The following is a 21118-nucleotide window of genomic DNA, read 5'->3' as shown; positions in this document are numbered from 1 at the left end:
GGCGGTCACATGGCCGGGGCGCGCGGCGGTCACATGACGCGGCGGCGCCTGACGTCCCGGGGCAGCCCGGCCCATGGCGCCCATGGCCTCGCTGCTGCTCGGCGCCCTCCTGGCGCTGCTCCCGCCCGCCGCCGCGGCCGCCGCCGCCGCGCTCCCCGACTCCTACCAGGACCTGTGCAGGTGGGCGGCCGCTGGGACGCGATGGGGCGGCTGGGGAAGGGCTGTACCGGGGGTACGGGGAGGGGGGGCGGTGTATCTTGGTGCCCGTGCTGCTCCTGCCCTCCGCGGAGCGCAGCACCGGGACTCGGCAGCGCGGGCACGGTCCCCCGGGCTATTGCTCGCCCGTCCCGGAAGGGTCAGGCCGGGAATCCCTGGGGGAAGCAGCGGCCGTGTCCCCGGGCGTGAGGCCGAGGCTGGTCCGCGGCGAAGGCTCAGCAGGGCTGGGAGCTTGAGGGGCCGCTGCCTGCGGGACCTCTCTGCGTGGGTCTCCGCAGATATAGGAAATCTGCGGGCGAGAGGATGGGTAGGCTTGCGCTCTGCAAGGCGCCTGTGGTCGGTCTAGTCTGAAAAACACAAAGCGGTGTTGGTTTGGAAGGGATGTCACTTGAGAGTTGGCTCCTTGCTAAAAGTATCACCATGACCCATTCGGTTGCTTACAAGCGAGTTAAGAAAGCTTTGGGAAACTTAGCACGTGCAAATGGCACCATTATTCATGTCATGACATTTTTCTGCTCCAGTTTCATCCGTGAATTTATATAGCACCAATATCTCGCCAGTCTTAATTTCTTAATTATTTGGCCAGAATATGCGGAGTGCATACAAGAACATGTTATTTCAGTCAGTGTCACTGTGGAAGCACCAGTGTTGCAGGGTGAATGTAGCACTAGGGTCAGATCCCTGGAGGAAATGGGCTCTTCACCTGGCAGAATTTGGGATATGATATAATAAGCAATATGATATTTTTAAATGATGAAAAAAGGGGGGAAAATATGGGTTGGCTTGCAAGAATAACCCATGAAGGTGGCAAAAATTGGTTTTGTGGTTTTGTCAGATGACCACCCTTATTGCAGAATCAAGGCACTATTGTGTAGCTTTTGGAGGGAATTTAGCTACTCTGATGAGTGATTTTTGTTATTGTTGTTTTTTTCCCTTTTTCTCTGGCTTTGTTGTGTGTCTATGACTAGAGGAATATTTGAGAGTCCTATGGAGAGACATGCAGTCTCATTTTGGATGCAAATTACTTCAGCTGGTTTCATTTTGTTACTGGCAATTAGAAATAATTTGCACGTAGATAGCATAATCAGCAGGTTTCCTTTTAAGATGGACTGCTTCAAAAACATGTATTTGCTGTTGTGCCGTGGTGGGGAAAAAACTGCTTTGGAGGATTTATGTCCAGTAATCCATAATGGGTAAAAGAAAAAATAAGAACTTGTGCTCTGATAGGTGGGAAGTCCCCATGGAGTTCAGTGGTGAAGTTTCTTCTTGGGTACAGTTGCCAAAAAACTTTACCAAGTGAGGAATGATGCAGGCAATGCAAACACACTACTGGTGGATTTCCCAGCCAAAAGTTACAATGTTGGTGTGCAGGACAAGTCCCTGACCAACCTATTTTTATACTGGCTTAAAGCAAGGTTTTTTATTTGTTTTACTGCTGTTAAGAAAACAGCGTCCTGGGTTTTGTGTGCTGTAATAGGGCTGGTGAAACTGCAGCAGCTGTTGTGTCTGGTGTGTGAGTGTCAGAAGGTGGGCAAAGAAGGAAATTGCTGGGGGTTAGAAGGGGCACTGTCTCTCCTTTAAGTAAGAGTAGGAAAGCTGTTTTGCAGGGAGGAGGAAAGGTGTCAAAACTGTTTTGCGCAAGAACTGCGGCATGAGGCTACTTAAACTTGAGTTGGAGCTTTTCATTGTTTGTTTTGTGTAGCCTTACTGCTGCTATGCTTGGATGGTCTCGGGAAAGAAGAAAAGCTTTCATTCCCTGAAACTTTGTCTAATGGCATGGCTTCAGTCACTGATTTTGTTATGCTTTCTCCTTTGTTCTTGTGCGCTCCGACAGCTGACTGGGGCTGTCATGTGACTTGCAGTTGGAATTCTTTTTTTATCTTCTGTGTAGAGGTTTCTCCAGGATTGCTGCCTTATGAGTACCTGGGAAAGAGCACAGGGAACTGGTTGGATATAGGAAGTTACTGGCCAGCTTGGTCTCTCCCAGTTATTCTTCTTCCCCTTATATATTTCACGTTACAATGCAGGAAAAATTCTGGACTCAGAGTTAATTTTGTGACATGTTATTTAAGTCCATCTACTTCAAAAGAAATCTTGACAGTTTGGGTTCACCTTCTACATTACACTGCAAAAGTTGATGTGTAATTTTCCTTTCTTTCTAAAGAAAAAGAAGAATATGTTTTAAGTGTGATGGTAGAGCAGCAAATACAAACTACATCCTCTGTGAGCTGTTTCACCTGAAAATCTATACTGGATGAGAGGTGATTTAATGACTGGTGATGTTTTTGCCCCCTTGCAAGGATAGGAGCTGATGCATAACTTCAGTGATTTTTTGACTTGTGGATGTAAGGGAATCTCAAACTGCTGAACAACACAAGACTGCTATTACACTGACTCCAAATTTTGGAGTTGTAAGTCAATTCTATTTTATTTTAGATGTGTAGTTTTTAATAACACAACTCCTACAACTGACTGTACCTACACTTTTGCTCATTCAAAACATTGTCTTTTCAGCCTTTGTTGTGAAACCACAATTGTGCTCATCTGTGCTGCTTGAAAGCCCAGGCTTGGCCTTGGTGAAGAAGCACGTGCTGAGTACAGAGAGGTGACCTTTGAGTGCACTCATTCAGTTCTATTAAGTGCTTTGACATATTGAAGTGGGAGATGTCATAAATAAGGTATTACTGGACTTATATACTGATGTGAATGGGTGTGTCACGTGCCTGGGAAGCTGCCACTGTAGTGTCTGAGTGTGATTTCTCAGCACATGAGCCTCCTCCTATAGCTCTCACTTACTTAAACTCCAGGTTGCTACCCCTTTTCTTAAGCATTCTGTGAAATGGTGTAGTAGATGTGGTTTAGAGTGCAGCATGAAAGACCAAATGTCTTCTGGATGCAAAAAGCAGAAGAGCTTGTAGTGTAACTGAGGCTTCTCATGCATGATGCACATGCAAGAAAACTTGCCTGAAGATACACAGTGTGCGTGGTAGCTGGAAAAGGGGACGGGTGAGCTAGAGCAGAATTATGCATGAATAGGGATGCATTAAAAAGCTCTTGAGGCATAGTGATGGCTGTACTTTGTGCTGTTCAAGCTCTCATTTTCTGTAAGGAGAGCTTGCTTTGACATAGAGATTTCTTTACAGTACACATTTGTGTGAAAAGGCTAGTCACATTTAATAGTAATTTCTGTGGCAAGTGAGCTGCAAGCTTCAAATTTACAGTGGCCATCCTGGAAATTGTTCCTGATCTTGTCTGCCCGAGATTGTGTTGGTTGAAACTGCTGGTGAAGAGCTTTGGATACTTGTTTAATCTCTGCAGTGTTCTAATAGCTGAGAAGCATCTGGGCACAAAATCGTGCGGCTGCATAATCACATGTGGATGTGCTTTCCAGCTCTGTGGCTGTGGGTTGCCTTGTCTCTCTGCCAGGTCGTCTGTACAACACCCCCTCAGCAAAATGAGCTATTTCAGTGCATTCCCCCGAGAGGGAACACATGATTCTTTGCGACTGTGCTTTACAGCCCTTTGGAGCAGGGTGCGCTGTTCCTCCAGCAGTCACCCCTTGGGTGACACTTTGAGAGCCAAAAAGCTTGAACTGTTGTTGGGGATTGGTGGCAGTGGTCTCTCTGGTGCTCTGCTGATTTGAAATGGTTCCCTAGCGCTCAGGTCTCAAAGTGGCTCTGGCATTGGGATTGTGAAAAATGCATATTTTATGATTGGCTTTTCACAAATTTTAAAATTACATGTGTTATGTTAGAAAGTTATTCTGTATTAATTTTTAAGTTGTGTGTTAAATATAGTTTTAGGCTATAACATAAGGTTAAAATAGAAACTATGCTATGTAAGATACTTTTTTTAAAGAAAGGACTTGCACCGAAATAGCAGCCACGAGACACCTAAATCTTTCAGAAAAAAATAATTTATTGCTCTCTTATCAAAAGAAATGAAATTCTTCCTGCCTTGCTCAGCCCTGAAGATGCCTTTAGGATTAAGAAGAAGAAGTTGATGATGACCAGACAGAATCCTGTGTTTGAATGGAATTTATGCATTGTGTATGAGGTGTATGAGTATGCAACAGGCTATTGTTTTTAAGGGTTAATCCTTTGTTAGCAGGTGTCCTTTCTCAGGCTTATTTTGCCCAGAAAAAGGTACCCAGATGTCTGTAACTCTTTGTTTCTATTGTCTCATATTTTCCTAACCCAAATTGTCCAAATTATTACTACTGTAATTATATTTCTATTTTTATAACCATTTTATTACTATTAAACCTTTAAAATTTTAAAAACAAGTGATTGGCATTTTTCACAGGATGTGCTTGCTGTGACAGGAGTTAGCCTTTTGCACCTTGCTTGACTTCAGTGCCTCAGCTTCTCATCACAAAGTAAACTAGGCTTGCTTTTCCCTTTCTCATGTTATTTTTTCATATTGCTTCTTTGATTTGTTAAAAAAAACAGAGCTCTCATTTGATGTTGCAGCTTGCCAAAAAGTAGATTAATTTTCTTTTTCATATGATTGCTTCAGTGTCTCAAGAACAATGCTAGGTAGCTGAAAAGGCTGACCTGCAGGCAGGGTTATTCCCAATAACTCATTTGGACCTTGCTTGCACAACTGCTTTTGACAGTGGTCTGAGCTGGCCGTGCCTCCTGCTGCTGGTGCATGGCCAGAAACCACCGTGAGCCAGTCGGGGAACTGGCCAGGCTCAGTCCCCTCTACACACGTTCACATGCACCTGTTGTTTTTGCTGAGTTAATTTGGAGAGAGGACAGTCCCTGGGCCCAGCTTGTGTCAGGTGCTCGGGCCAGCAAGGCTGGCAGGAGACAGGAGAGCCTGCCCTGGGGGGATTGACGTGGGTGTGTGTTTCATCCCTTAATTGTGGGATAGCTCGCAGTTGGGTTTATCAGAAAACAAGTGTCATGTTGTGGTTTCAGCAAAAATAACTGTTTGACAGTTTTATTTAGGGCAGCCAGCATGTTTGAGCCCTGACCTTGAACTGCTCCAGAAATGGCTGTTTGAATGGTTTAATCTGTGAGATGGCATCTGTACTGAGCCCCCTGGATCAGAGGTTGCATCACGCCCCCCCCCGCCACCATTGTGGCTGTTGCTTTTTAAAGGTGCTGATATAACAGCTCCCTAACTAGCTCAACTGCATTGAAGCAGGGTAGCTTAAGCCCTTCAAACAAGATAACTTCTTCTGGCCCTGGCAAAGAGGTGATTACATCAGGCATCACCACTGGTGGAGGTGAGTGCTGAGCAGGCTGGAGGAAGCCAGTCCATGTCACATGGTCAGGATGGGCAGTGTGGTTGCCAACAGATTGTTTCCATTATGGATTGCAGTACAGAGGTCAGCTTGTATCTTACTGGAAAGTAGAGCACATGCAACTTGAAACTATTCACAGGTACTGATTTAATGCCCGGAGTCTTACTTGTGTGAGAAATAATTCTTGCTTTTACTGTGAAAGTACTTTGCATCTCTGTGAGAACAGCTGCTTAGGCTACATCTGGGCTACTGTTACTCACAATGAATAAATCCTACCTTGCTCCTCCTACACATTAGAAAAAATAGAAGTCTCTGTAACATCTATGAAAGTAATATAATACTACTCTGAAACTGCACTAGATGTTCACTTCTCTGTCCCCCTGAAGTTGTGGTTTGGAACATGATTGAACATTGGATTTCATATTTCTTTTGTGCAGACTGTTTTGAAGGATTCCTCAACCTTCCCTGTCCAGGGGCCTGTTACAGGGCAGAGGGAAGGTCTGGCTTCAGTGGCTGCTTTGCTTCTGTTCTGTAAGCTGCACATCTTGTTTCTGTTTTGCTTCTGGCCTGTGGGTGAACTGACTTGAAGATGCTTATTTCCTCTATTTCATAACATGGAACTGGAAAAGCAAAACCTTAATCTCAGAGTGATAATTCTGTTGTGTGAAGGACTTAAATTCTTGTTCCATTCACAAATAGATTTTAGCTTACAAGGTCTCTATAAAAACCAAAAAGACGCTGAAGAACACCCCAGATTGATCAAAACCATTGTGCCTTAGTATTATATGTTACCTTTTTGTCATCTTCCAAAACCAGTCAAAAAAAAAAAAAAAAAAGAGTACTGAAGCCCTTCAGAAATTTTCAGTTCTCAATTTGAGAAATGCTAACTTTCTGGAACTTCACTGTGAAGAAATTTGGTTTGGATTGAAATGCATTTTATCCTGGATGTAAAACAAGCTTTGATTTTAATCTCTTGCTGTTTTCAGAGCTCTTGAAGATAGTCAGGTTCTTCTAACTTCTTTTTTTTTTGTGTGTTGAGAAGCTTTATTCCATTGCTGAACTTTGGTTATTCTGTACTGTAGCTAAATTCTCATCATCCTCCTGCATCAATATTGCCTCTGTCCACTTCAGAAATGCAACAGACTAGCTGAGAGAACTAATCAGTATGATTGTAAAAGGTCAGGTCTGCCTGCTTATGAGGAAAGAATAATGGCAAGTATTTGTGTAGGACTGACAGAGACCCAGTCCTTGAATACATACTTTTATTGATGCTTTGGGTATGACTCAATACCTGGCAAGTTATTTTTTACCCTTATATTGGGATGTAAAGCCTCAAATATAATATTATGCTAATGTATAAAGATTTTCTTTGTTTTTTTTAGTTCACAGAGAATGCTCTTGTATTTGTTCCTAACTTGTTCCAGCCATCAGCAGTCTGAATTGAGCAGGGCTGCTGTAGTACAGGGAATCCAAGAGCCCCGTAGTCAGTAATTAAAATGGAAAAGTATGTGATATCTTACTGCTGGCTCTTTGATTAGATATGGGATGCATTGGGTTTGAGAGGAATTCTCAGAGGATTTAAAATTTAAAATAAAGTAGATAAACTGTTGTTGCCCCTTTCTCATCCACGGACTGAAGTTCAGAGCTGAACAGGAATGGTTTCTCCTCCTGGGGGGATCTGGAGTATGATAATGCTGAGTGGTGCAACACATATGCCCTAGAGATTAAGGCAAACAAACCTGATGGGTGAAGCTTCTTATCAACTGAGATTTGTGCATTAAGACAAATGCTTCTGTGGGTCAGATAGGTGCACTAAATTTCGTGTGTTTTAAATAACAGGAATGCCTAATAAGTCCCTGTAGTGTCCTCATTTTTCTGATGTGTTGATGAATGTGTATTAATCCTACTGAAGTTTCCACTTGGAATAGAAAGGCAGCTGGGGAATCTGTTAAGTTGCAAAAATCAAGTGTCCAGAAGATGTAGGCTGCTGCCAGTGCCAGAAGAGGGATAGCTGAGCCAAGGTGACAGCAAACATTTATTGAGTTGTGCTTTTTTAACAGAGCTTGGCCAGAGCACCCTGATAGTAAGCCAGGCTGTCTAAAGAGCTCCTGGCTCTAAACTAGATGACCTGGGCCTGCCTCAAAACTGAGCAGTGCTGTGTCATGCAACTGACCACATTTCACTGCAGACATACTGCCTGCTGTGAGGGGAAGGAATCCTTGCTCTGCCTCTCAACTGTGCTGCATTTCATTTTTTTTCCGCTGTTACTCAGATTTATTCCTGGTTATATTTAACCTGAGCTTCGTGTTCCTTTTCCAGTTTTTAGACAGCTGGCTTTCTGATAGGCCTGTAGCTAGGTAGTGTGATCTTTCACTGGGTGTCTTGAGGATAGCCCTGCTTGGTTTCCAGTTATTCACATATATGTAATGCCTAAAGGTGCAGCTAGGCCCTAATAAGCACTGTTAGCATCTTTTGGTCAGAATACTGTAAGACTCTCAACCCCAGTTTTGACCCTGAGGCTGGGAGACTCTACTGCTCTATTCCACATAGACTTAGCACTTCTGCCACTGTTGTTGGCCAGAACACTACAATGCAGTAGTGTCCAGCCTGCCAAAGTCATCTGAGAAATTTATTGAGCTGTCAAGGATAACGTATCACAGGTGATGATCCTTAGGGTAGCCTTCACAGAGATTTGATGGGGAAGAATGGATACTTGGGTGTTCCAGACAGGGAAAAATGGACTCGATGTTACATTCCACAAGTGGCTAAATCTGTTCTGCTCTTAGTTCCAACAAAATAGCAATTATTTCTGGCATTTACAAATATAGAACATGAATAGGAATTTAAGTTAGTGGTGCTCTTAGCCTTTAACTTGGTTATTTCAGGGACTGGTATCTAGATGAGATTCAATTCAGACAATTTGAATACCAACTGACAGGCGTTTTTGTCTTTTCAGTTACACTTGGGAAGCAATTGATGCAGACAAAGAGGTGCTTTATAAAATAAATTTCTGTTCTGGTGTTGAAGAGTGTGGAAGGACAAGTGCAGTCTGTGCGTATGACAAGAAGACGAATACCCATCTGTCTGTAGGTAAGTATTAAGTGTCTTGTAGGTAGTTCAGTACCATGTTAATGCATGATCTTTTAACTGTTGCAAAGTTTGATGTGTTAGCAAAGATTTCCCCCTACTCCCCCCCACCTTGGAACTGTGTAAAACTTTGGTTTTTTGCAGATTTACTAGGGAGATTTGGTAAAACATGATCTGATTGTAGACAGTGACTTTATGGGACAGTGAAATGTATCTTACGCTCTAGTTAACTGTAATCTAGTGTGAAAGTATGCAAGGCTACCTCTGGTACAATAAGTGCATCTACCTGTGGCAGGGTATCGGCTGTGCACAACTTTGTAAATACTGAACACAGGACGGAGCTTGAGTTACAGCTCTAAAGTGTACTCAACCTAGCCTGATGTAATGTCAGGTCTTTGTTCAGAGGCAGGTTACTCTTTGTAATGCAATCTTGGGAGTATTGCTAAGGGTCTGAGGTGTCATCTTCAAGTTGTTCCACACGGAAAGGAAGCTAATTACATGCAGTTCTTTGGTGTGGTTACACTTGTGAAATCTGGTGTCAGCTTCAGGAGTTCACAGATGTCCTTGGTATTCTGAGGAGAGGCGGACTTGTGCATGCTGATCTAAATATGAAACTGACGTATTCCTCTACATGTACACGTGATTTCATCAGTCAGAAGCAACTTGTGCTCTGAACAGTATTTTTTCATGAGTTTATGTGATTTATTTTCATGCATGTTTGTCGCTTTCGAGGTTGCCCTTGTGTTTTGGCTAATGAGACAATAATATATGAGTACTGTTCAAGAGTCAACCGTGAGGTTGACTGTAAGTTCTAATAGAATAAAGTAATAGCATTCTGAAGAGCAATATCTCTTCAGACTGCTTCATAGTATCTGCAGATCTGAAGTCTGATTTAACATGCTTGCCAATCTTGCCAGCCATTGGCAGACAGCTCTTAAAAGCAGCTATGATTCTTCATTGAATTGCTTGAGCTTGAACTGCAAGCAATTCAAGCTGGTGTGGTGAAGAGGAAAGTTTCTCATCTGTATGCCAATGCACAGCAGCTAGTCAGCTGCCATTCTCCCCACAGCTCTCTATTAATAGTAGAGATACTTTGGTTTTAGTCTATGGTCGATGAGTGCTTTTCAAACAAACTGTTAATGTTGGCACCCAGGCTTTCGGAATTGCTGAGTGCATGAATAAAGGTATATTCAGGCTCCAGAGTTCTCTGGGATGACTGGTAAGATGGCATTTGTATTCAAACTGCATCTGCATGTAGTGTAGCATCTTCTCTGAGGAGTATGGCATGTTAGAGCACTTGATGCTGTTATTCTTGTTATACATTTTAGGAATGAAACACATTTTTATTTTCTGCTGATGGGGGTCTCAGCTCATATGTTGTTGAGGCTTCAGTTGCCTGTGGGTTAGAAAAGAAAGCAGCATCTGAGCGTTTGTTTTAACATGCTGCTTTGGGTGAGACTGGAATGTGGCAGGTGGAGTGAGATTGAGGAAGTCTGTTCTCCACAGGGAGGTGTGAGAACTAGAGGCTTGTGTAGGTTTTGTTGCACACTTCTTGTGGAGAGAGGAAGGGTGAACAGAGCTGGGTGGTGACTGAGCAGTATCAAATATTCCTCTGTGTGCAAACCTTGAGTTCCTGAGTGCCTCTGTGCTTCTGAGTGGAAGAGGATTTAGCAATAGATATACTGTGGTCTTGCCAAGGCAGTTTGAAATGACTTTCAAAGGCTAAGCCATGAATCTTGTTCAAGTGGGATATGTTTTTAACTACCCTGCAATAAAGTGCAAAAACAAGGTGAGCAGTTAACATTGTTATTGAATTTTGTTTTTTTTAATTGGTCAAATTGTCCAAGTTTTGTGCTTGCTCATGCCTCTAAATGCCTTGAAGCTTCATCACCATCACACTGAGTTTAGATCATGCTAATGGGTCATCAAACTTCTTTGTTAAAAAAAAAAAAAAAAATCACTCCTAGTGAGAAAAGAGGAATCTCTTATCCAGGTCTAGGCAGGTGTAGATTCCTGGTTACCTAAACCAGCTAAACCACATACTTGTCTTCAAGCAATCCAGATGACATGAGGTTACCTGTATCCCAAAACTGTGGGCTGATGAAGGACATTTATTTTGGGGAAGAAGGGCAGTTTGTTAACTGATAAATTTTAAGTAGTAAGCTTTCTTCAGATATGGGCTAAATCAGTTCTCTTCTTCATTCTTCCAGAAAAAAACCAAAAAAAACCAAAAAACCCACAACCAACAATGCAAACAATTGTTTTTTTTTTTTTTTTTTTTAATATATATTAGCTGTGCAAAGGATGACAGCTGTAGGACTGCTTGTTGCTCCCAGCTCTGAGGGGTGTTTAGGCCATATGCTCTGTGGCAGCAATCAGCCTGTATCCCAGGCAAGCCTTGTGGCTAATCATAACTGTGTGTCAATGACATACCAGGGTTTGCACGGAGACCCCAGAGGCCTCTCCTCTGCACTTTTATTGATCAGAAATCCTAGAAGTTTTCAAGGGTAGGCAAATGTTTAGTTCATGAACATCAGTGAGGATCAAAATGACATGGTAGTTATTTAACTTTTCAGCTTACCATGATGCCTAGTGGCTCATGTGCTATGTACTTGGACTGCTCCTAGAAAATGGAGCTATTACTTTAAGTGTCTCTTAACCTGATGGTGGAAGGTGCACTTTGTCCAGCTGCTGTAGGATGGGTGGACATGAAATGATAGCTGCCACCTAAGTCCCTCTTTCTCCTGGACAACTGATTAGATACCTTCCATGAGTGCCTTTATCCTGCTAAGTAGCTAAACAGATGGAGTCAATGAACAGAAGATGTTGTGGACAGTGCCTTTGGTACTAATTTAGCACACCTATGTAATATGAAGTATTTGGTGCTAATTTCTGTGAACAGTTCTAGCTGATTTGTATAGCGTGTTGCTTTGTGGAAGCAACATATCTCTGAAGGCATGAAGAAACATGAGTGATGATTGTAGAGGGAGCTTGATGCTACAGTAAAAGTGGTTGCAGCTGTGGAAGGAAGCTGATCATGTGAGGGGCTGATGTTCCCTGCCCTGTGAGCAAGAGTGTGATGAGGCATGTGCCACTGAAGAGACTTTTAGCAAGTTCTCAAACTAATTGTAAGCATGTAAGGGGAAGAGAGCATATGTGTTGGCCTGTAGTAAACAAGATTTAGTGGCTAAACTTGTTTTTTCTTGAATATTACTTTAACTGAGAAAATTGGAATCAGCTCAGAAGTGCCTTTAACGCAGTGTACTGTGTTTTTAGCACAGAGAGAAGCTAGTGCATACAGAGCACGAAGTCCTCAGATGGTGCTGCCATAAGTTCCCTGCTAAATGGGAGCTTCTAGCTGTATACATTTATAACTGGAGGGGTTTTAAGTCATGTGCATATTGTTACTATATACATCTCTTGCCTAGAAGTTGTGTTGGCTTCCTTCTGCTAATCTGTGGAAGAAAAGGGGACACCTTGACAGTATCTTCTAAGCAATCATGTGATAAGTTACACTCTTGCTCTCAAAGCAGTATGTAGCTCTTAGATTTAAGACAGCTGCATAGCACTTTGGCTAGCATCAGTGCTGGAAGCTGTAGAACCTGAAGATTGTGTTTTGATAATACAGGAAATAACAAAGGCACAAACCACATGTATGATCTTTCTGCACGGTTTTTTGGCTTCTGCTCCCCTTTTGTTCTCTAGGCTGTCTTACGTGGGTGCAGTGTAGTTTTCCTTGCCTTAAGTGAGGAGGTAACAGGCTCAGCAAAGTTCCTACAAGTGTGTTTTTTAAAATGAAATAACATTTGGCCTAAGTGCAAAGCTGCTATCTGCAATGATTACAGATTCGACTTGCTTTCTCCCTAGTGTAGACATAAACTAAAATGGAAACGGGGAAGCTGATCCATGCTCACACTTTATAGCATTTTCTGTTGTTCAAACCAAACTCATTGCAGAATTAAAATCTACTTCCTTAAAAAAAAAAAAAAAAGAACAGCCTGGTGTTAGCATGTAAGATCTAAAAGCACTTGGTGTTTAATATTAACCAAAATGGGCTTGAGCAGGAACATTTCAGTGGCCTGAGCTGGTGTTCAGTGTGACTTGAAATGTGCTCCACCTTTCCCCTTCATGTCAAGTGCTGGGGAGGAGAGCAGTGTGCAGTGACAAAGCACTGCCCCTACTCATCATGCGGCATGTGAGCTGTGCTAAAGGGGATGGGGGATTTGCACTGAGGCAGTGGATCTGTGCTGGGTTTGTCTGCAGAGAGTGCCAGTGCACAGGCACCAGTGTGTTCTTCATTAAGTAGATTAAAGATTAAGTAGAGCCAGCAATGTGCACCTGCAGCCCAGAAAGCCAGCTGTATCAAAAGCAATGTGGCCAGCAGGTCGAGGGAGGTGATTCTGCCCCTCCTTTCTCTCTGGTGAGACTGCACCTCAGCTACTGCATCCAGTTTTGGGGTCTTCAGCACAGGAAGGGCATGCCCCTGTGGGAACAGGTCTGGAGGAGGGTCACAAAAATGCTCACAGGGCTGGAGCACCTCTCCTGTGAAGACAGAATGAGAGAGTTGAGGTTGGTTAGCTTGGGGAAGAGAAGGCTCCAGGGAAACCTTATTGCAGCATTCCAGTGCTTATAGGAGGCTCATAAGGAAAAATGAGGACTTAGCAGGGCCCGTAGTTAGAGGAAATTAATTATTACCTCTTTAATAAAATTATTACAGGAAGTAATAATTTTAAACCAAAGGAGGGTAGATCCAGACTAGATATAAGGAATAAATTTCTTAGTGATGATGGTGGTGAGGCAGTGGAACAAGTTGTCCACAGAGTTTGCAGATGCCCCATCCTGAAAATGTTCAAGGTCAGGCTGAACAGGGCTCTAAGCAACTGATAGAGTTGAAGATGTCCCTGCTTATTGCAGAGGGCTCCCTTCTAAGCAAAAACCATTCTGTGATAGACTCTCTCTCATCTTGTGCTGATGCTATTAATATAAATGATATAAAGGCTGAGAAACTGATAAATAGAAACTCGTAGGAGGAAGGAGTGAATTGTGATTGAAACTAGTTGGTAACAGCTTTCCTTGTTCCTAAGGAGGTGACTGGATTGTAGTAGCACCTGCTGTTTTACTTTCATTTTAGAAAGTGTTTGCTAAAAACCTTTAAGAAAGTACAAGTGTGATGAGAGAGTCAAATACTATCTTAACTTGGATCTGATCTTCCAAATCAGAAAATCCACAAAGATCTTTAGTTGTACTGTCTTCAAGTGGACTGGTATCTCCTGTGCTGCTCAGTGGTTGAAACTAGACCCTGTCTGTTGAGCTTCTAGGAAGGTGTTGTATTATAACAGTCTTTTTTCCCCCACCTTCTCATTTTTAAACCCTAGGTGAATTAGCCTTGCAGAAAGTTTCTGAAAGTCTTCTGGAGCTCAACACTACACGTAACTGCTTGCAGCAAGGCAGTCAACACCAAATTCAAAGCAATATTAACTTCCTGTGTGGGAAAACACTGGTAAGTCTAAATAATGTGCTGTTATCTTCAATGGAAATGATAAGTAGTTCTGACTTGCTTTTTAAAGAGACTTGCTGTGCTTTTGGATGTACTGATTACTGAGCTTCACAGCTTAAAGAAGAGCCAATTATGTTTTACTATTAAGTTAAAAGTCATAATTTATTGTGGCTTTCAAAATTCAGTTCTGGTAGAAAATTGTTGCAGGTCTGCAGCTTAGTTCTGGTTCTGGGCTCTTCTTTGTCTTCAGTTCTTTTACATGGTTGGCACTGTAGTATTTTATTAGCTTAATATGGAGGAATGAGTCAACAGTGTGCAGGGTACCATAACAGTGTGAGCTGTTGTTTAATTGTTGGCTGTGCCTTAGCTGTGAATCTGGCAGGACTGTTTAAATGACTGACCTCTGTTGTGGGGCAGCATAGTTGACAGCAGTAAGCCTTAGGCTTGGTCTGCACATTGTTGAGCTAACAGTGCTTATACAGCCAGCTGGGCTTCTGAGGAAATAGTTTTTTGTGAGAATGTGTTTGAAGTGTGATTGGAGATCCCTGAAAAGTTTTAGGGGCCTGTGTACATGCAGTTCCCTTCAAAATGCTTTTGGAGTTACATCCTCCACAGACTTAACAGACAGGAGGGCTCACTATGGGCTGTAATCAGCTCCCATATTTGTGTTTCCGGGAGAGGTATTTATTGGTGCTGCTCTTGGCACTGACAATGCTATTGCACACCCCCCCTTGGAAATCCAGCCAGTTCAAACAAAGTGCCAGTGCAGCAGAGACTTAAAAGCTTCTTGTTCTGTTGCAGCAGATGACTCTTTAAACTAAATTAAAAATTATTGCTCAACTTCAACTGTAACACCAGATCATACTGATCTTCAGGCTTCTTCTGGTTAGCTCAGTTCTAATACCTGTTTGTCTCGTGACATAGTAAAAGGATTTTGTAATACTGTCTGGAGCAACTTGTTTCGTCCCCTTTTATGGCAGGGTTAAATGAGAGAGGTAATCAGTTTGTGTGCTAAACTGCTTCTAGCTGAGGGGATGGAGAGCCAAGTGAAAAATTGTTGTGTTTTCACTGTTGACATTCAGTTGAACATCCGTTTCTGAACCATGGTAGAACACCCATCTTGAAATATATACAAATGTGTATAACATGAGCCTATAAAAATAGGCAGCTCAGGTCAGGGATATTATTTCTGTGTAGCGGAAGAGGCTGCTAATCAGTTGTTTCTGTAGGATAAAAGGGAACCATGGGTAAACCATGCATTGCCTCACTGTGTTAACCTATTTATATGCATTTCTATTGGTGTCTTCCTTCCTTTCTAGTAAGCAGATAGAACTGGTGCTTCTGTCAGCTGACATAGTGAGCACTTCTAAAGGATGGAATACAGTTACTGCATATTAGGACTGGATATGTTGAGTATTGGTGCAGACTATGGATTTGGCATCCTGCATCTTCCTGAGTGGCCCAACAAAGCTGTTACATAACAATCTTGCTGTAAACAAATGCCATTAAGAAATTGTATGCCCTTGTTCTTTGATGTGCTGTATTCTGTTTTTCTTAACTTCTTGAATAAACTTCTTAATGTCTACAGATGTAAAATAAAACCAGTCTGTTTTTCAAAGCATTATTTTTTCTTACTTAAAATAGGGTACCCCTGAATTTGTAACAGCAACAGAGTGTGTGCACTATTTTGAATGGAGGACCTTTGTGGCTTGCAAGAAAGACTTGTTTAAACCTGTGAAAGAGGTAATCTATGTACTATCCATGCAGAAGTTACTCTTCACATACGTGAGAATTTTACTCTGATTACCTGCCCCCACCCCAGATTAATTCAAACAACCTCCATAAACCTATGTTTTTTAGATATGTAAAGAATAAATGTTGGAAGTTGGTGGGGCTGAGAATTTGGGTGGTTGTTTATAGTAAAGCCCTTTTAAAAGCTGGAGCAAATTAGTCTAACTTTGGATGCCTCATTTTAATCAGCATGTCTAGCTTTGAGCTTCCAAAAGTAAAAAAACTTTTCCAAATACTAACTGGGCTTCATATATTCCTGTTCATAACTTCCCTCTACTTGTGTAGCATGGTTTGCATGTAATTTTTTTTGTTGTTGTTCTAGGTCCCTTGCTATGTGTTTGATGAAGATCTCAAGAAACATGACTTGAGTCCTCTCATCCAAGTTTCAGGACACTACTTGGTGGATGATTCTGATGATGATTCCTTGTTCATAAATGTCTGCAGGGATATAGGTTTGAATGGTTGTTTATGTCACCTGTCAGTGTGTAAATCTCTTGTAACGTGGTTCTTCGCCATTGTCTCCGTTAAAGTTGTCCTATGTTCAAAGATCAGTATTTCAAGACTTAGATAATTATTTTGAACTCCCTACTCTCCAAGTATTGAGGTGTTCAGAGATAGGCCCCTTCTGGATGTGCAAATACTGTCAGGACACTTTTTCTAAGTGGGAGAGGGCAGCTTGTCTTGTATCTACTGCCAAATAGGACCAGTGTTGTTCACAGGGCTTCATGTGTTCCAAGTTTATTCCTTTGGACTCCAGGTTGTTGCCCAGTTCCTGATGAATGTCCTGAGGTGCATCTAAAGCATCTAAGTGCATCTAAGCTCTGTTTAGGTGCTTGCCTAAGTACTGGTGCATAGCTAGCACTTCCCTCTCAGTTGAGAGCCATATGTATAAGGAATTAAACCAGAAAAAAACATATTTGAAACTTGCTGAAAAGGTTAGTTTAGCTGTATACTCTCATTGAGATTTTTACTTAGTAGTTAAATATGTGGTTTGTGCCCCTGTTAAGGGTTTAATGCTTCTAGTTGTAGTGAGAGGTCTATTCTTTTAAACATCTCACTAGTATGAAACTTTTTGCTCACAGCTTTGAATTAGGTGGTTAATAATAGACAAAGAAGGGGAGGAGTAAGGAGGGGTTACCCCTGACTTGGTTGTGGGAAAAAAAAAGAAATACTTGGCACACTTTTGGAAGTTTTCAAAGCCCTGTGTATCCAGCAGCTGTAGTAGCAAATAGCTGTGGCTGTTTTGTCAGGAAGGATGAATTTGCTGTCCCCAACCAGGGCAGCATGAATTACCACAAGCACTGCAGGTTTTGTCTTGTCAATTTTACAGTCTAATGTAGCCTGATTTTTAGAACTATTTTTAGAAGAACCCACAGATGAAATGGCGAGATACTTCAGGTAGAGCAGGGCTTAGAAACTGAGTCCTATAACTTCTTTTCTATGTGCTAATAACCAGGAGGTTCAAGTGGAGAGACCAGAAAGTGCCCTGCTGGCAGTGCTGCTTGCTTGTTACATGACGGTCTGGCGTATGATGTTGGCCGTCCAAAGGAGCAGCTGAAGCTTCAAGACAAAGACAGGTATGCAATTTTTGTGGTCATACTTCTGTGGGCACTTCAGTCATCTGGCCTGGAAACAACGTTCTTGGTAACAGATGAGTCTCCTAAAAGGTAACATTAATACTTCTTCAGTGTTGAAGCATTAGCAGAAAACTGTTCAAAAATACTGTCAGAGCACTCTGTCCTGTGGTACTGCCACAACAGATCAAATTTTCTCCTTTGTTGTGAGAGACTCCTTTTTACAGAATTGCAGAACTCATAGAAGCAAGGGGCGATAAGTGCTCTTGGCCCACAGGCAGCAGGGTAAGATTTGGTCCTGTCTGTCTACTGCCTGAGGTCCCACTGGCTAAATGCATTTGGCTCACTCTACTACCCAGGAGTACTTGAAAAATTGGGAATAGGAGCAGATGATGCCTTTCTGTGCTGTGGCTAATCTGAAGCCAGAATGTACTGCTCTGGGAGCTGTTGTCTTCTGCCTGTTAAACTGCACAGAATAATAATGCATAGCTGGGAAGTTGTGGTGATCATCCTGTTCTCTCATCCAAGTCATCTTGCTATTTGTCTCCCTGTTAGTTACCATGTTTTATTCTCCTTCTCCTGCTTCACCTGATTTGACCCACTTGCCTTGCTCCTGTCAATTTGCTAATGAGTTCATTTTGCTGTTAATTCTAGGGGCAGAATGGAAAGAGTTTATATGTAGAGAGGTGAAAAAGTACCGTAATGTGACAAAACTTGAGTGGACACTGCTTTCAAAAGTTGCAAGAACATTTGCCACATCTGCTCTCCAGCAGTAGTTTTGAGAGCAAAACTGCGATTATCCTGTGTTCCTGTGATTATCAACTAAATTCTTGCTACAATATGAGTCACAAGGCATTCAACATAGTCTTAAGTAGGGTACCAGAAGATACTGTATTAAGTAATTTTGCTGGGACTATTTTAATTTCTATTTTTAATTAACTCTTAAGATTAAAGGAATGAGGATCTCCCTAAAAGTTGCTTTTAGGAGCAGGGCCGCATTGGTATATTCTGTTGGAGCATCTAGCAAAGATTGAGCATTTCAAGAATATCCTTTTTCTGTAGAGTGTGGTGTCTTAACTGTCTTTTTGGTTTGTTGTTTTCTATTTCTAGGCTTGTATTGAGTTATGAGACACTATACAAGCATGATGAAGAAAGGCCCGGCTTCTGCCTAGGCCACAATCCAGCAGTGACAATCACTTTTGTTTGCCCATCAAAGAGGGGAGAAGAGGTAACTTCAAAGTTTTAGTTTGTGTTAACTGGTTGGTATTTAACTTTTGTGTTTTATTATTTATTTTTATTCAGACCTGAAGAGAGCGTAAGTATTTTTGGCTTGTAGCTTGTGAAGAGTGTGAGATTCTAGATGTACTCTTAAAGTCTTCTAGAACTTAAGAAATAAGAACCTGAACAGAATTTCCCCAGGAATGTGTTGTCTCTTGTATTGGTGAATTTGGTTATCCCTTTACAGGGGGCAACAAGGGTTCAAGACTTATCTCTGAGCATAGGAGGACTTAGTGTAGAGTTACTCCTGGGCACATTGGCACAGAGCTTTGCTTGCTAATGAGCACTCTTCCTCCTCAGTCAGGCTGGGCAGGCTTACAGCTGTTGCCTGTTACTTGGTTTCTTTATTAATCTGTTCTTCCTCAGGGAAAAAAGTAGCTAGTAAGTGTCATTGCGTGGCAAGGGTCTGTCACTTACTAAGCAGGCTCATTAATTCTTTTTAAGTAAAATCTATAGTGTTCTAACTTGAATGCAATGTGACAGTAACTTCCAAGTAATGCCGGGTAATTTCAGCAACCTACACTCCTTGAAGTGGGCAATTGCTAATGCTCTGCCATTTCATATAGTGATGCTTTTTGTTGCAGATTAGTGAAGAGGGAGCTCTTGTCTGGCTAATTTTTGGTTTAATGTCTAGTCCCTCATATGACCTAGATAGGTCCCACACTTCACTCTTGTTGCTGCAGAAATAAACCCGGCTCTTTTGTACTGTCACTTTGTACTACCTTGCTATAGCTATGCACTCTTGTAGGATGAGTAGTATTACTGATGATACTTGTGCCTGTAATTTACCTCATACCTGTGTATCTGCCAGTTGTTCCAGTGGATGGCAGAAATACAGATTTATGAAACAATTTACATTTCTAGTGTTTCACTTTAAAGTGGGGAAAGCCAAGACTATTGCTTCTCCTGGACGTGCAAAAATATATCACAACAGATAACTCATCTGACAGAATTGTTGGCTAAAGAGTTCTCAAATATCTCTATTTTGATTTGGACTGAGGGAATCAAAGCTGCTGAAACATCAGTGTCTAAAAGTCTGCTTTGCCTTCAGAGAGCATTTGATCTCTATTTCCTGCACTGAGGACTTCTCTGAGGCAAACACAATCCTAGCTTAGGCCATTTGGGCTCACATCTTTGCTTTTTCCAGCACATTAAGGAAAAGTACTTTTAAAAGCACTATTACTTTTGCTGTCTTTCTCCTAATGTCTGATGCTTTACTTCTGCTTAGACTTGTAATAGTTTGCTACATCATTTATAAGACCTGTTTTATTTCTTCTCAACACCTATTTCAGAGACGCCAGAAACGCACATCTTTAGTATTAGAGGTGAAGTAGTTGTTACTGATCTTAGAGGAATGTGATACTGTTGCTTTAAAGATTATATTTCAAGTAAGTCAACTTATAATTTAATTTCTGTTCACTTCTGTTTTAGAGTTCAGGTCCCAAACTTACAGCAAAAACAAACTGCCGGTATGAAATTGAGTGGGTTACTGAGTATGCCTGTCACAGGGATTACCTGGAGAGTAAGAACTGTTGTCTGACTAATGAGCAACATGATATCTCTATTGATTTAAGTCCACTTAATCAATTTTCTGGTAAGCTCAGTATTTTTCTTTTGTTTTTGTGGTTTTTACTAGCCAGTTTTGCATTTCCTTATTTAGGGACAGAAAAAAAATGTCCCGGGTGATATTTGGAGTTTCATGTCTGTCCTGATGTATGTTAAAACACTTTTTTTTATTCATTCAGAATATGTCACACCATATGCAGCCAAAGATGACAAAGAGGAGTATTACTATTACTTGAATGTATGTGGGAAAACCACTGCAGGTAACTGCAAGGATGATACAGGATACATTTCATCTTGCCAAGTAAAAGTTTCAAATAACCAGCAAAGAGTGGCAGGAAGATATGCGAACCAAACCCTAAGGTGTGTAAATGCTCTTCAGCCCTGCTGACTGGTCTGATTGGTCCGTTTCCTGCTTTGATGCTTACTTACTTGTCACATAATCAACAATTGATACAAAATGCAAGCATTTTTTGTCACTTTTTTTGTCAGAAAAACCGTAACAGTATAGCAGGATAGCATTAGCAAACAAAGGAGCTGGTGAGATTGGCAGAGGCCATTGGCTAGACAGAAAGACTTCCACTGACTTTGTTGTCCCAATTGCAGATTGTGGTGCACTGCCTGTTGTCTTCCTTTTTACATGTTTTACATGTAAAGCAGTATCAATAGAAGCTGGTTCCCAAGTGGCATATAGGGATAATAGTTTGTATGAGATTGTAAAGCAGAGATTAATTCATGTGGATATGATCTTCCATTTTGTCTGTGACAGGTTTGTTGCAGTGATTTTCCAGGAAGTATGACTTCCTCCTCTTGCAGAAACAGCCACACAATAAACTAGTGGGAATAAATATCCCATCA

The 21118-nt window shown here is 41.7% G+C and overlaps 1 protein-coding gene across 1 annotated transcript in view; it reads left to right on the top strand.

Annotated features, from left to right (window-relative positions):
• Positions 1-21: 21 nt before the first annotated feature.
• Positions 22-21118, top strand: part of IGF2R (insulin like growth factor 2 receptor) — a 56532-nt gene continuing 35435 nt past the window's right edge. Inside the window, exons 1-9 of the mRNA XM_054628752.2 lie at positions 22-180; positions 8427-8560; positions 13933-14057; positions 15699-15797; positions 16168-16297; positions 17302-17422; positions 18530-18647; positions 20129-20291; positions 20443-20623. Coding sequence (XP_054484727.2) covers positions 74-180; positions 8427-8560; positions 13933-14057; positions 15699-15797; positions 16168-16297; positions 17302-17422; positions 18530-18647; positions 20129-20291; positions 20443-20623 — 1178 coding nt within the window. The 5' untranslated portion in view covers positions 22-73. The remainder of the gene's footprint in view (positions 181-8426; positions 8561-13932; positions 14058-15698; positions 15798-16167; positions 16298-17301; positions 17423-18529; positions 18648-20128; positions 20292-20442; positions 20624-21118) is intronic.

Source organism: Agelaius phoeniceus, chromosome 3 (genome assembly GCF_051311805.1).
Source record: "Agelaius phoeniceus isolate bAgePho1 chromosome 3, bAgePho1.hap1, whole genome shotgun sequence".
Taxonomy (NCBI): domain Eukaryota; kingdom Metazoa; phylum Chordata; class Aves; order Passeriformes; family Icteridae; genus Agelaius; species Agelaius phoeniceus.
The sequence above is the reverse complement of the archived record's forward strand: the minus strand, read 5'-3'. Positions and strand labels throughout refer to the sequence as shown.